This window comes from Epinephelus fuscoguttatus, linkage group LG10 (assembly GCF_011397635.1).
Source record: "Epinephelus fuscoguttatus linkage group LG10, E.fuscoguttatus.final_Chr_v1".
Taxonomy (NCBI): Eukaryota; Metazoa; Chordata; class Actinopteri; order Perciformes; family Serranidae; genus Epinephelus; species Epinephelus fuscoguttatus.
Genome location: NC_064761.1, coordinates 33,622,912 through 33,638,559, shown reverse-complemented (window position 1 = coordinate 33,638,559; position 15,648 = coordinate 33,622,912). Strand labels below are relative to the sequence as shown.

The 15,648-nt window shown below is 42.6% G+C and overlaps 1 protein-coding gene across 1 annotated transcript in view; it reads right to left on the bottom strand.

Annotated features, from left to right (window-relative positions):
* ncanb (neurocan b) overlaps positions 1–13,575 on the bottom strand; it is a 268,070-nt gene extending 254,495 nt beyond the window's left edge. The window contains exons 1-2 of the mRNA XM_049588829.1: positions 13,496–13,575; positions 13,009–13,086 (exon numbers count right to left, since the gene is read on the bottom strand). Of these exons, the coding sequence (XP_049444786.1) occupies positions 13,009–13,086; positions 13,496–13,566 (149 nt within the window). The 5' untranslated portion in view covers positions 13,567–13,575. The remainder of the gene's footprint in view (positions 1–13,008; positions 13,087–13,495) is intronic.
* Positions 13,576–15,648: the final 2,073 nt, after the last annotated feature.

Below are 15,648 nucleotides of genomic sequence, written 5' to 3'. Positions count from 1 at the left end.
GAAAGAGAGAGAAAATAACATGAAGCTGGTATTTTGCTTTTTACAACAGATGCACATATGATGCACTTTTTCTGCTCTACAGGAGTTTCACAAAATGTTATTACGGGTGCTATCATCACTGCAGTTTATAATATTTTTCTGTGCTTCAGCTTGACCATTTGAGTGTTGGTGGGCCGGCTTTAATATTAAAACACATACATAAACGTCCCTCTGAACTATATCATGAAGCTCAGTCTCTTGAGAGATGAAACTGCAAATCAAATTTCCCTTTAAAATCTTATTCACTAGTAAGAAAAGAGAAAACGTGGAGTTTCAGATCCATCAATAACATCTTTACCTTACTGTGGACTAAGCATATTCTTCACTACTTCCTGTAGATGTGAAGTACATCAAGTTATTTCTTCTTTTTTTTTTTTATCAATTTACCCACCGTCCACATCCACCATCTGGTAAATGGGCCGTGGCTGGCAAATATAGCAGTTTATTTTCATTTTACTGAGTTGGGAACTTATTTCTACAGATAGAGAGAAAATCATATTTCACCAGCAGATCTCAGTCCTGCTTGACGTTGATGTATTACTTTGGTCTGGAGCATTCCCATTCACTTCTCCAGTAATTGTGTTTAGATTCCAGCACCTGCATACTGGAAGAAAAATCTGAAATGTAAACAAACCAGAAAAATGCAATTATCCAGTTTTGAAAATGTGCCCAAGGGGGCTCATATAAGATAATACTGTCTGGGACAATAACATGTTTGACTGCAGGAGACCGACGCTGATCGCTCACTGTGAGCTGTGCTCAAAGAGAACATTCATGAAAATCCAGTCTTAGCCGTCTTACTGTAGATGTGTGCCTTCAACCGCTAACTAATATAACACTGAGAAATGTCATACATTTGGTTATAACAAGCCTATAATTATCTATAAGGGTACAACAAACAATTGTTTTCAATCCTGATGTTATTTTGGGAAGGTGCTGTCAGCCATTTTTATAGCAAACGCAGTGGAAGCAGACAGGACATGAGGAAAGACTCAACAAAGGTCAGCAGCCGCGATCGAACCAGGCATGTTGCAGTAATGTGGCCTTCTCCTTAACCATTCATCAATCAGGACGCCCCCTGTCAATTTTTTTTTGACTGATTTTGCTGACTTTTTCACCTATAAAATAGTCCACTGAAAGAAAGTGTCAAGAACTGACTAACTAAATCCTTTCAAATTTCTGGTTCAGAGGCATTAAGTTGCTTCTGGTCTATTTATTGTCACCACACCAATCAACACACTCAAATTTTCCTCTTGATGCCAATTATGTGATATAGTCAAGACATGTTAAAGTAAAGTGTTTAGTTGTCAGTTAATCTGCTACTGATTATGTTAATATTTGGGCTGTGAAGCGATTTAAAAAATTAATCTAATTAATTACATGCTCTGTGATTAATTAATCTAAATTAATCAGATACATCAATTTTTGCTGTGAAAGTATTTAAAAAATTTCAGTTCAAATGAATTTTGGCAGATGTGTCTTAAAGCTGCAGGATTTTGGATACAGTTGTCCCCCTGTCCTCTACCACCCAAAGTGGTCTGCAGTCCATTTTGTAAGGGAGTTAGTCGGTCACAGGTAGACTTACTCAGTGTGCGTCTGAATGCCTGATCGAGTGTGGCTTGACCTGACGAGGCTGGCTTCTAGTGGTAGCATCAGAGGCTGTGCTAACTCGGACGTCCAGGTTCACTGCTAAATGCTTTGTGTTGAGGTGATATTTCAGGCTTTAAGTACTCCCATGGTACGAAAATTCCTTACTGCAGAAATTGCAGAGGACGTTGCTCCTATCAGCAGTTTCATCTGGGTGTTTTTTAAATGTAAATGTTCCATTCACAGGGCCAAGCAGCGTCGTCTCGTCTGCCTCCATCACGTGACAAAGCCACTGTGGCCTTCACTTACACACCGGGTCAAATGGCACCACTGAACGCCATTAATCACCATTAATTTTTTTAACACGTTATCTTCTGTGATTAATTAATCAAAGTTAACACATTATTTTGACAGCCCTGGTTGATATGCTTATGCATTGTGGAGCTTTATTTATGATTAGGGTTTATTTACTTTAGGCTGAATGTGCTTGGTTTATAGTTTACTTATCTGTTCCTTTGTGTATTACCATACACGAACCAGCAAGTGGAAAACTGTTAAGGTGACGATAAATAGCCTAGAAACAGCATAATGCCTCGTCCCTGAGGCATCTGTGGTTATTCAATATACTAAACAAGAACTTTTAAAGGTTATATTGAATCAGCTCCTGACGACAAAATTCCAATCAATCATGTTAATATGACAATAAAGTATTAAATCTAATGAATCTACCGAATCTTGACTTGATTAATAATGACTTGAGTGTGAAAACTGCTGTGATGATCACGATCAAGAGTCAATCTAATCTGCATACACAATATGACTCCAGTTTAACTTGTAACCGTGAAATTACTCCAAAAACCTAATGAGATAAATATAACTGTCTGTGTAAAACAGTTTTTATGCTTTATGGAGTGGATATGACTGAAGCACTCCAGATTTTTCCAGCTGTGTATTACAGAGGAATGTTCTGGGCACCACAGTGGTGGAGGTGGTTAGCACTGTCGCCTCACAGCAAGAAGGTGCTGGGTTCAGACCTGTCGGTGCTCCAGTTTCCTCTCACAGGACAAAGACATGCAGTTGATTGGCAGCTCTAAAAAAAAGTGCCCTTAGGTGTGAATGTGAGCTTTTGAGCGTGAATGGTTGTCTGTCTCTGTGTGTTTGCCCTGTGATTGACTGCCGACCTGTCCAGAGTGTACCCCGCCTCTTGCCCAGTGTCAGCTGGGATCACCTCCAGCCCCGTGCAGCCCTCAGGATTAGCGGGTATAGCTGATGGATGGGTTTTTATTTGCCATGCTGCTCTAGGGATGGCAGCATTTGTCTGTCAGTCAGTCGGTCTGCTGCTGAAATGTCTCAACAACTGTTTGATTTACTGAATTTTGACATTCAGAGGATCAATTGTAACTTTGGTCATCACTTAACTCTTTGTCTAGGGCCATCATCGTGACAAAATTTTAACTAATTACATTCCCATCATCCGTTGGTGCACTTTGTGTCTATGTTTTTAATGGTTTTTAGCAAAATGTTTGCATACTTGCATGCCAAAATGATCAACAATGACAGACGTTTTCAGACCGGAGGAACTTTTTCATCGTTCTAAGAACCCCCTTTTTATTGTGTCCGCATCATAAAAACTAAAACAATTGTAGTCCTTAGAACGATATTTCAAGGGACTTGTTGAGCTTGTACTAAAGAGGAGGTACTCTGCCAGCACAAGAGGATCCCTGAGTGACGTAAGCATGAGTTGACTGGTGGAACATGAGCCAATGCAGCTTTGGCAACTGCATTTTTAAGGCCATTAGCTGTGCAAACAAGAGACAACGCAATCGACAGCTCGTAACAGAAGAAATGGAAGAAAACATGGACAGATGGACCCAGACTGAAGTCCAGGCTTTACTGAGCATATGTGCGACGATGGAAATACAATGCCATTTTGACTCATCAAAGTAAAATAGGCACTGCCCAGCCTAAGTCACGTCAGTGCTTCTAGCGGTGGTGTGAATACAATCAGACAAAAACAAACAATGAAAATATGTAGTTCTTGGGGCGTCGGTGGCTTAGTGGATAGAGCAGGCACCCCATGTACAAGGCTGTTGCTGCAGCGGCCCGGGTTCGAGTCCGGCCCATGGCCCTTTGCTGCATGTCACTCCCTCTCTCTCTTTTTTATATTTAAAAAAAAACAAAGAAAGAAAGTATGTAGTTCTCAGGGGAGCGTCCCAGTTGGCATTACCTCCAGGGAGTCCCCAGAAACAGCATGCAGATTGTGAGATTGTCATGTTTGCATTTAGCTAAAAGCACCTGTGTACCAAAGTAACAACCTTACAGAGTTGCCAGCATGTCTAGCTTTGTATTAAAATGGAATACTCTGGGGCATCCCTTTGTCCTTCGAGGTTGACGGTGATGACCATGAATACAACGTTACTGACTCAAGTCCATCCAGGGACCTTTGTTTCACGTCATTCCCCATCTTTCTCCCACCTCCCCTGGCTCAAGACAAACTAATCATGTGATTACTGATCTACACCTTTGTACGGATTTAACCATCTTCCAAGCCTATGTAATGTATCTTTTGTATATCACTCCACATATTAATTACTGTTTGTGAATTTGAAAACTGTTTTGCTTGCCAACTGTCTTGCTGTTAATTGCTTGTACTGTGAGGCTGTGTTGTACTATATAGTCTCACACATGCAAATTAGCTTTATAGGTAACTCTGGCTTGACAGTTGTGTCTTGCATTGCTCCTGTTAGATAAACAAATAAACAAATAAACTAAACTCATTCTGTCTCTCTACTGTCACATCACTAATGAATGCATTAAAATGTCCCCACATCTATAAATAAATGGAATACACCGATGCTTATACACCAGAGTAAGCACATTAGGATACACTGCTCAGTTATGTAATGAGGAGAAGCACACAGATACAGCATGAAGAAGATCCAAACCACCACAGCAACATTTTGGCTGTAAATTTTGTGGTTTTCTTTTAAGAAACAGTGCGAGTGCTCTTGACAGCACCGCCTTGAGTGAAACAGCCAACTGGATACAACACAAGGCAAAGACACACACACAATGTTTAAAGTGGAAGACAAGTAATTAGCCGCTCTCTCATAGATCATTCCCACTCATATCCAAGATGACAGTTTCCCAGTCTAGACCCTTTTGTTGTCAACACTTACAAATCCTCTTCCAATTTCATTTGGGGGGAAAAAAAACCCGCTCGGAAACGCAGGTTACCACTTAGAGAGAGGAGCAGTATCACATCAAAGAAAACAATCATGCAAGACCAGTGGATGTTGGAGAGTCACAGTATAATGCAGCGTAATTAGTAAATGTGTGTACCTACTGTGCATCCACTGAAACTTGATGAGCTGGCTTCAGTTAACTTCCAAAATCACTGTGTTCAACCAATGAAATAAATACCAGAGTTTCTCTGTACATGAGTATGAATAGCACCTCGCACACAGAGGAATAAAATTTTACAACACAGAATTATACAATGACATCCGCCTCAAAGATACACATTTATCATCGTCAGTAAGCATGCTGCAAAGATGCCAAAGACCCATGCCTTTACTCGGAGTGAATTTAACTGTGTATCATAGAGGCAGTACAACATTTTTCATCTCTAGTGGTTGGGGTAAACAGATACATACTAGACTGAACTGATGCTAAAAAACATGTTCATTAATGAAGAACAGGTGACTGACCGAAGACATAAAGTGACTCTGAGCTGCTTGTACATTTTCTAAACTAAAAAAAATTCAGTTATTCCCACAAGAATAACCATTTGTTCCTTCCTACTCTGTAAATGAGGTGTGCATTAGTGTGATCAAAGACTAAACAGAACAATAAACCCTCTGTTCTGCCTTGTAATGAGTGACAGCAGCAAAATCCGGTTAAACAACCTGACCTGCCTTTACAAATAGAGATGCAAAGCCTTTTATGCGACATCTAATAGCCGCACTCATTTTATGCTGGATGCTTTCCTGTCACCGCTAATGCGACACACACAAAGTGTTTTACAAGAAACAATATCTGGTGTAAAAGCTCCGAGTGGTTGCAAATAAGTTCTACTTGGCCAGGCAGTTAACTGAATGGAGCTGCCCTCTGCCTTCCTGCCGTCGCTGCACTATTCTGTCAGCCTCACTGTGTCAGTAACTCGGTTAGTTGTGCTACTTGTGCAATACAGTAAATCTCTGGCTGTATGTTCTGCAAGGTGACCTGAGATGGATGGATCTCACTGACACTTCTCCGAGGTCATTTGCTTTTTGACGCAGTAGTTAATTAGGCTTGACCAATGAACCCTGTCTGTGCTGGCCAACTAGCGGAGCTCTACATACTGCCTGACTTGATCATTAATAATGTCTAAAGAGTTGCTGTTAGTCAGCTCTGCTGGAGATGTGCGGACTAGGTGGTTGCTTTAGGAGATTACAGGAAACAATTTTAGTCGCTGCTAAAGCTCAGCTTAACTTCAATCAGGAAGACTTTCATTCACAATTGTCTCTCTATCCCACTCCCACAGCTCCCGCCAATCAGCTAACTATGGGCATTCCCTCTCCGAGTTAGCCTATCAAACTTTGTCACCATCTCCCTCAGTCATGTTGCTGCTGCCAAACTTAAAATCCATTCCCCTCTCTGCTCCTGTCAGCTGTCATTTTAGGCGGAATCATCGTGCCCTTCTCCACCCAATTCATCCCTAGTCACCGTATCCACAGCTCAAGACAAGCTCATCAAAAGCCCACTCCTCTTCACATCCAGATCCTCAGCTCCCTCATCATCTCATCTCATCACCACTATCACCACCACCAGCGTCTAGACTCCATAGGGTGGTTACCTGATCTACAACGTCTTTACCACCCTCCTGGAATAGATGATAATATGATGGGGTCTAATCGCTGAAGACTTTTCACATTTCTCATACTTACATGCACATGTAAATAAATATTATTTTCTCAGAACAAGTCTATCCTGATTGAAATAATCTAGTGTGTGTTAAGTTTGCAGAAATGCAATGTCTCCCGTGTGCCAAGCGTGTAGGAGAACCACGGAGGCCAACTCAAAACCAAGAATGGCCCTAACTAGAGCCAGAGTTTGGTTTGTCTGTACTTTAGAACAACATGGCGGACTCAGTGGGAGAGGACTCACTCTATATGTTGGAAACGGCTCATAACGTAACATCCATCCCTCAATTATCATCTGCCTTTCCAAGGCTGGGTCGTGGGGTTCAGCAGGCTGAGCAAGGTGCTCCGGATGTCCCTCTCTCCAGCAATGCTCACCAGCTCCTCCTGAGGGATCCTGAGGCGTTCCCAAGCCAGATTAGATATGTAATCCCTCCAACAGGTTCTAGGTCTGCCCCAGGGCCTCCTATCAGTTGGACGTGCCCGGAAAACCTCTAATGGGAGGCGCCCAGGAGGCATCCTGATCAGATGGCCAAACCACCTAAACTGGCCCCTTTTGACACGAAGGAGCAGCAGATCTAGTCTGAGCTCCCTCCGGATGTCTGAGCTCCTCGTCTTATCTCCAAGGCTGAGCCCAGCCACCCCACACAGGAAACTCATTTCTGCCGCTCGTAACCACAATCTCATTTTTTCGGTCACGAACCAAAGCTCATGACCATAGGTGAGGGTCAGAATGTAGATGGAACAGTAAATTGAGAGTTCTGCCTTCCAGCTCAGCTCCCCCTTTACCAGGACGGTCTGGTGCAACACCCAAGTCACTGCAAACCACCTGTCTATCTCACACTCCATTTTACCCTCACTCACGTACAAGACTCAGATACTTGAACTCTTTTGCCTGGGGCAACAATTCTTATCTTCAGGTGATTATAAGCTGATGAAAACACAGTTATGAATATTTTATATCATTTCTGCCAATATATGCCCCTCCATCCTACACTCTGGGCCTTTAACCATTTTTAAATATGGTGTCATTTCTCCCTTTATTGCAGATAGATGGCTGTGTTTTTTCCAGCCCTACCTGTCTATTTGGCATCACATAAAAATAAGCAATCATGCTGCACTGATTCCATTTGTGCACATGAAAATGAATACTGCTGCCTGCTCACTTGCATATGGTCCAGGTCTTTTTATTACAACCTTTATGAGATACATCTCTTACAGTTGCATAATATGCAATGCTATCCAATTTAAAATATGCTTCTATTGTGAACACGTTCAAATGGAAGCACTATCCTCCGCTAGCTTTAACATTAAAGGACCTGACAGAGACAGAGGGAGAGAGGGAGAGAGTGGGAGGTGGGAGGAGGGGACAAGAGGGAGCTGTTGAGTGTCTGCTGATGGGCTAACTCAATTTCAGGGAACACAATGGAGCCAGAGGCTGATTTCCAAAAGGCAAATTGTCATTCTGAGCAGTATGGCACCTGTCTGGTGAGTTCATCTCCTGTGCGTTGGGTGTACTCGGGGGAGGAGGCCAGGACCAGAGGAGAGGAGCACATTATGTTGGGCCCCGCGATGGGAGGGAATTGAAAGTGAAACTGTTTGAAATGCGTTTGAAATGCATTGAAATGAAAATCGGGCAGGCTCTTATGGCTGCCATTGGAATCCATTCAGAAAGGCCCTCAATTGGTTTTGACCAGATTGAGTGGGTGAACAGGCGGGGATCGAGTGAATCGACCCAGACAATGATGCTGTTGCCTCGGTGACGGACCAAGGACCCCGATCCCCAGGACTTCTGCCGCCAGTCCTTGTACTCCCAACCCCTGACCACTCCCCCCCATCACCACAGAAACACACCCACACACATACACCCATCCTCCACCTCTATTATTTCTCCATCTTTCAGATTGTGGGTGCACCATCAGCTGCGGGTCCCCCCCTCTTCGTGCAGTGCTCCAATTACAAAGCTGTCTGCACAGATTAAAGAGGCAGCCCATCTGACAGCAGCTAAACACTTCAACATACACACAAAAACTGTGCTGTGAAGGCAAACGGCACTCTGTACTAATCTAACCCCATCAGCCTACAGACATCTGCACATGTACATCCCCTGACTGCTCTGCTTCTCTATAGCATAACAACCTACCTGACACTCTCAGAGACACAAACGTCTGCACACATCTGTCAGCCCAACACTGACCCTATCGACGGTCTACACACACCTACACACAAAACACCCTGCAGCACACAGCAGGTGTTTGCCGATGCTGTCTGTCACATCCAGGAAGAAACAACAAGCCATAATGAGAATGGGAGCTCCTAATTGAAGGTGCCATCTTTTTTTAATTGTTGCAGAAACAATTTGCCAGACTTAAATTAGGTAGCTGTGCATGTTCAGCTGTCTACACAATTGTGGCTGTCTGAAAGATTTTGCAGCTCATGTCCCTGACCTCGCACTGTGGCAGGTACTGAAACGCTGAGATGCGACCTCAAGAGCACGGGCTAATCTCCTCCCTATTATAGTCTTTTTATGTCCCCATCCTTCACTCACCTGTCTCTTACATCATTATCTACTTTATGTGTGAATAACTGCTGAGTGCTTGGAAAAACAATTTACCTCATTTGCCCCTCAATTTCCTTAACTCTGTACCACTATGTTTAATAAATCATGGTGAGATAACAAATAAAGGTAAATGTAGGGAAACCTTAACGCTTCTGAATTCTATTCAGAACGGTTTGAGATTAAATCTTTCATTCCTTTTGAATTTACCAGATCTAAAGGTCTATTGTGGTATGATTGCTGCAAAAGATACAGCTATCTATAATATATATTATGCAGTAAGTACAGATATTTAAAACTCACCCCGAGAGCCTGATTTCATGTAACTTCTTCTACTTTTTCTTTTTAACATGACTTATAATGTATCCAGACGTCTGACAGGCGCCTTGTTGTTTACCTACTAAACAAATTTGTGCGGTACTCTTATTGGGTGATTTACCTTGCATCAATGTCTGTATATTAAAGGGATAGTTTGGGTTTTTGGACATGAAGTTGTGTGAAATGCTGACCATCTGTAGCTCTGATGTGACGGTGTCACTACTCTCAACGAGCCTCCTGCTCTGAGAAATGGCCCGTAGCTTACCGGAGAAAAAGTAGTTCTGAATATGTACGGGGGACACGTAACCAAAAGGTTTTAAGCTACAAAAAAGTATGTATGTGTTTTGTTAGACTATTTCAATAATTTTAAAACATCCCCGCATTACATCAGACCTTGCTATCAATTGGGACTATTTTCTGGCCAGTATCACTCCGCCGTGCAGGCCCGCAAGACAGCACGCCAACAGAAATCAATAAGACAGTTCATTACCACGCCGTGCACGTGCGCAGGATAGCAGCAGCTAACGAAAACTTCATCAGCTGTTTCCAACACAGAACTAGTAGGCTATTATTAGTGAGGAAAAAGATGTACTAGCCCTATATATACCTACTACTACAGCGCAAACACCGGCTCAGGCTCACAACACACCCTCGTCAGTTGCTGTAGGTAAACAGAGGAATACCAAAATGGTGCGAACTTGTGATTTCCCCAGCTGTGGGAATAAAAACATCGCCGGCTCCCAATTCCATCGGTTTCCTGTTACAGATGTAACCCGCAGGCAACTTGGGCTTGTGTCAATTGGGATGAACCTCGCCACCAAGCCGGCGAGGGTGAAGCAACTGCGCGTATGTCAGGCTCACTTCAGCTGCCCACAGATCCCGACGGACAGAGAAAACGCAATTTCCGCACTGCTGTGCCCAAAGAGAGATATATTACCTAATACCAGTCTGTATAACGATGTCTGTAGCTGATTGTCTGTAAAACAAAATGTTTGATTGAACTAATAGCCTGTTGTGTTGTGGAGAGTACATTATACGCGGCCTCATTTTACCATCGGCATTTAGTTTATTATATTAGGCTAACTGCTAAATCCGTGACATGAGTAATCAATCACATAGAAATGTGAATTCATATGTGATTACGACCAGTCTCTGCTTTGTTCTGGTGGTGGGTTAGCCAAAGTTGCCTACGGGTTACATCTGTAACAGGAAACCGATGGAACTGGGAGCCAGCGATGTTTTTATTCCCACAGCTGGGGAAATCACAAGTTTGCACTATTTTGGTATTCCTCTGTTTACCTACAGCAGCTGACGAGGGTGTGTTGTGAGCCTGAGCCGGTGTTTGCGCTGTAGTATAGGACTAGTACATCTTCTTCCTCACTAATAATAGCCTACTGGTTCTCTGTTGGAAACAGCCGATGAAGTTTTCGTTAGCCGTTGCTATCCTGCGCACCTGCACGGCGTGGTGATGAACTGTCTAATTGATTTCTGTTGGCGTGCTGTCTTGCGGGCCTGCACGGCGGAGTGATACTGGCCAGAAAATAGTCCCAATTGATAGCTAAGTAAGCTACGGGCCATTTCTCAGAGCAGGAGGCTCGTTGACAGTAGTGACACCGTCACATCAGAGCTACAGATGGTCAGCGTTTCACACAACTTCATGTCCAAAAACCCAAACTATCCCTTTAAACTGTAGTGATGCTTATTCATTTACCTGATTTTGAAAGTTGTATTAAACCTGTTTTTGGCCACTAGGGGACAGCGCAACATGACATGAACACAACATTGGCAGTAAAAAGGAAGTGACCATAGTGTTTGGAGTACAAATGGGAAAATTTTGCCCAATGGATTTCTGGCAGGAATTTATTAATTTTAACTCAAACAACTTGTTTCCTAACCTTAACCAAGAAATCTCTTTCTGTCAGAAAGCCCTCAAGGCAAACATCTCCCAACAAGATTTGGCCCTTCCTTACGTGTTTTCTATTTGCACCAGGCCCCCAGGAAGTGTGCTGGACTTTGAAGCCAATTTGACATAGTGGCCAAAGCGTTAAACTACAACTTCCAAGTCCACCACGTGATGCCACGGGGCCCAAAAAAGATTTTTCTCATGGACTTCCATTGGGAAAGAGATGTTTGCAAATTATTAGATTCATTTTTTTTCAGGATTTGATTAATTCAGTCTGATACCTTTTTCAAAGTCTTAAAGTGCTGCAGGATTACATCAGTTCAGTCAGGACCACTGTAGATTCCATTTGCAGTGCTATATTTGGCAGTCTGGCTCTGTTCTGGGGCCCCGCAGCCTTTGCTAGGCCTGTGCAGAAAGTCTAAGGTGGAGAGACCACATGTGTCCGCCCTTTCACGCGCCTACGTGGAAAGCCTAAGGCAGAAAGAACACACCTCTCTATCAGCTATCAGCCATGTGATCTATCAGCTGACTCCCTTCCATCAATCAGCTGCTCCACCAGCTGACTGGGCTGTTTGAGATCAGCTGAAGTAGCTGGGATGCAATATCAGCATTCATTTTGTCATGTTTCACTTCTTTTTTGCTCTGTTTGAACTCCTGAGGTAAATTTGTTGCTCTTTGGCTGCTGGATATTTCACTAGCTAGTTTGTAATTTTGTCTGCTTGCTGTTTGATGCTGGGCAGGTAGTAAACAACTGATTTAGCATTCCTTTTTTGCTGAAAACAGCCACCGGATGCATCTGGAAACGAGGGTTTAAACCGAAGCAGTAAAGTTGTGGCCTCTAAAATCAAAACAAAAGGCTGAAAGACACTAGAACACTTAAGAGGAGCAGCAGAGTGGGTGACAATTGTCTGTGAGTCTATAACATATAAGAGCAATGGCTTTAAAAGTAAAATTGTGTGGACCTTTTTAAAATGACAAAATGTATTTCTGTCTGCTTAATTATGAAGAAATAGGCCTGTTTAAACTCTGCATGGGTGTGTGTGGGTCTGGAAGTCTTTATGTACATGATGTACAGTATGAGTGTATTCATGTTCACAAGCATAATTATACAGCATTATTTTCGCATTATTTGACAGTATAACAACCACAACAAACCAGTATTAATTGTCCTTGTTATGAAGTGAGTTACTACTGTATATGCTGCAGCTACAGACACCCAACCTCAGGGGTTTTACAGTAGTTGGCAACAGCTTCCCTTTTTTATTCTGTTGTGAGTTTGAGTCTGTTTCTCTCTCTTTTTATCACTCACTCTCTCTCTCACACACACAGTTTTAAGTTTCCTCCCTGTCAGTGCTCTATCCACAGTGTCGAGAACAGAAGTTTAAGGAAATACTTTTAAGCAGAAATTGCAAGAATGATTATAAACATGTATGTTAAGTCGCTGCATAGACGGGTGCAAGTAGGACAGTCTGATTCAGCTTCTCATGGTGAAAAACCTGAATTATACCCAAACCACAAGGATGCCACAGGAAATAAAGTTGAAGAGATCTGTGCTTAAGTTTCCTGGTTTATCTGACACCAAGTACTTAAGAAATCAAATACCATTGCCCCACACAAGCCTTCATGATCCAGTCTGACATGGAAAACAACTGACAAAAGGTGTTGAGTGCTCTCTGATGATGTAGTGCAGTGCCTCTTCTTACCTTGAAAAAAACAGGGAGGAGGAGGGTCTGTGAAGTGCCGCTCTGATGCTCGGCTGCTCATGTTCACAAGGTGTGTTGCTGCGAATAAAGTGAGACAAGGAGATTAAGAGGATGGGAGGTGGGGTCATGCATGCAGCTTCGCTAGCCTGCTGGAATACAGAATGTGAGGATTAGTCCTCCTCCTCGTCTAGACAGCTAGAGCCGAGGAGAGGTGAAAACATCATGGGTGAGACTTCAAAGAACAAAGAATGTGTCTATGCAGCACCATTTGTGTCGTCTTAAATGTCGTTGCTACTGTGTGCAACTGGTGTTTAATTGCAAAACCTAACAACGCCTTCTATAAATAACAGAATGTCACAGCTTTTGCGGATCCAACTAATTTCTCTTCTATTGTTCTAGTCTCATACTGTAACCTGAACCTGCAAGTGAAATTCCCTCGACCGCGAGATCCCCTACTTTTCCTCCTGACAAATCCCCGTGACCTCACCATAAAATGATACGCTCTGGCCTCTCTTTGCACCGTGGTCTCCCGTGAGCGCCTGCTAGTGCTCCAGTCATTACCAAAGGCCCATTTCCTTGCTCCCATATCAGAGGCCCGGGCGAGCCGTTGTGGTGGCGAGGCTGCAGGCTGAGAGGGGTGAGCTAGGCATGTCCTGTGGGCCTCCAACCACATCATGAGCAAGCAGGGATTCTGACTGCTCGAGCATGAAGCAGAAGCAGCCACACTTCATAAATCCTGCCCATCATGGTGCTGCACATAGTCGGGGATGCAAAGCCTGGGGGAACAGAAGAATTGCAGTTCTTACATGCTGTGTTCAGCTATACAATACAGTAGTAATGGACATACACCTGCATTATAGCCTATTCGCTTCAGGCAGTACAAGCATTATGTTGCTATAGCTTGCCATAGTTAACAAGTCCTGAATAATTCAAACCAATATAGGAAACTCATGGTCTATATTTGCTTGTCACCTTGTATTACTCATATATAAAACTGCCATGTGTTCTCTTTGTAATTCTGCCAGCAAAGGGTGTCCAACCTTTTGGACACAACGCTAAGTAATCCCGGGGTTCCATTATGCTCCAGTCATCCATCAATCCTTCAGTAATTTAAAGCTGTGAAAGCAAAGCATGCATGTCCACCTTTCCACCGCCTGGAAGAGCAACACAAAAAACGAAGAGCAGAGTGAAGTCACTCAGTGCTCACGCAAACAGAGCTGCAGACAACGAATCAAATCTGGCGCTCCCTCATTGTGAGTGAATAAATTACAAGTGATTGTGCTTTGTAATGAAGGCAGCGGAGCATATTGTGCAAATGCTCTGCTTTTTAATGATTTAATTAGAGAACCTCACTCAAACTGGAGCAGAAAATTCCAACACGGAGATGAGCGAGGGAGCTCTGCCAGCAAACGGCACCTCGACTCAAGATCCTGTGTTAATTGCTGCAGCAGGCGACAGATGTGCCTCACGTTTCTGCCCATTTCCTGCTTTATTAAAATTAGTTGGACCCCAAAGAACGCCAAATGTTGTCTTCCTAAACTAAATGATTTATGACCGCTAAGCGGCATCATGTCATTCTAATTTCCGACATTCTCTTCCCAGTTTAAAGAGGATGCTGTCTGTAGCCTTAGGCAGTTGAGCGTGTGTTAAATCATTAACTACAGCTATCATCAACTGATTTGTCCCAAAATGACAAGTGTAACAGGTACAACTTCCAGCAACCAAACTTCAGAAGTTTCACATTTATTTTGTTAAAGGGTAACTTTGGTATTTTAAACCTGGACCCTATTTTCCCATGTTTTTGTCTCTAAGTGATTAATGAGAACAACAATTTTTGAAACTGGTCCAGTATTGAGCCAGATCACTGTAATCCCTGCAGGCCAATGAGCACTTTCAATTTAAATTCACTAAAAGTGTCCATTTTTGCTACTGACAGGCTCAGATTATTATTTATTTATTATTTTTATTTTTTATTTTTATTTTATTTTATTTTTATTATTAGTGTTATCAGTGGTATCAGAATGCAGTCACTGAAACTTTCCTTGTCCATCTTATTAAGGGTAAATAATGCTTGAAAGTTGCACTAATAACATACAGGATAAACCAAACCAAAGAGAAAGAAACTGCTTACCAGTACTGCCGCCCCATGTGACGATGAAGAAAGAATGAGCGAAATAGTGTTCAGGATTTAAATAGGGGTGAACAGGTGAACTCTATCAGGTTATTGAGTGAATAAACAGTGAGAGGAACCAATCAGTGCTAAAGAAAGGGGAGAAAAGGAAGTGAGGTAAAGGTAGTGAGGTAAGTGAGGAAAAGAAGTGTCAAAATATAGAAAAATAGGAATATTTACCACACTAAGTATTTGACAACTTTTGAAAAGGATCCCTACAGAGATAGACCATCTTGTTAAAGACTAAGATCCTTTTTGTTTGACCAGAAACAGCCTCAAAGCCATTAACACCAAACATACCAGACTCCCTAAAATACACAGTGATTTAACATTGTGAAACTCACTTTATTCAAAGTTGACAGAGCCAAAATAAAACTTGAAAAAAAACTGTCCCGGGTCATCTATTCACTGCTGCAACATTCACCAGCTCTGGTTTGGTTGAAATAAACCCTCTATATAAATCACTGTTT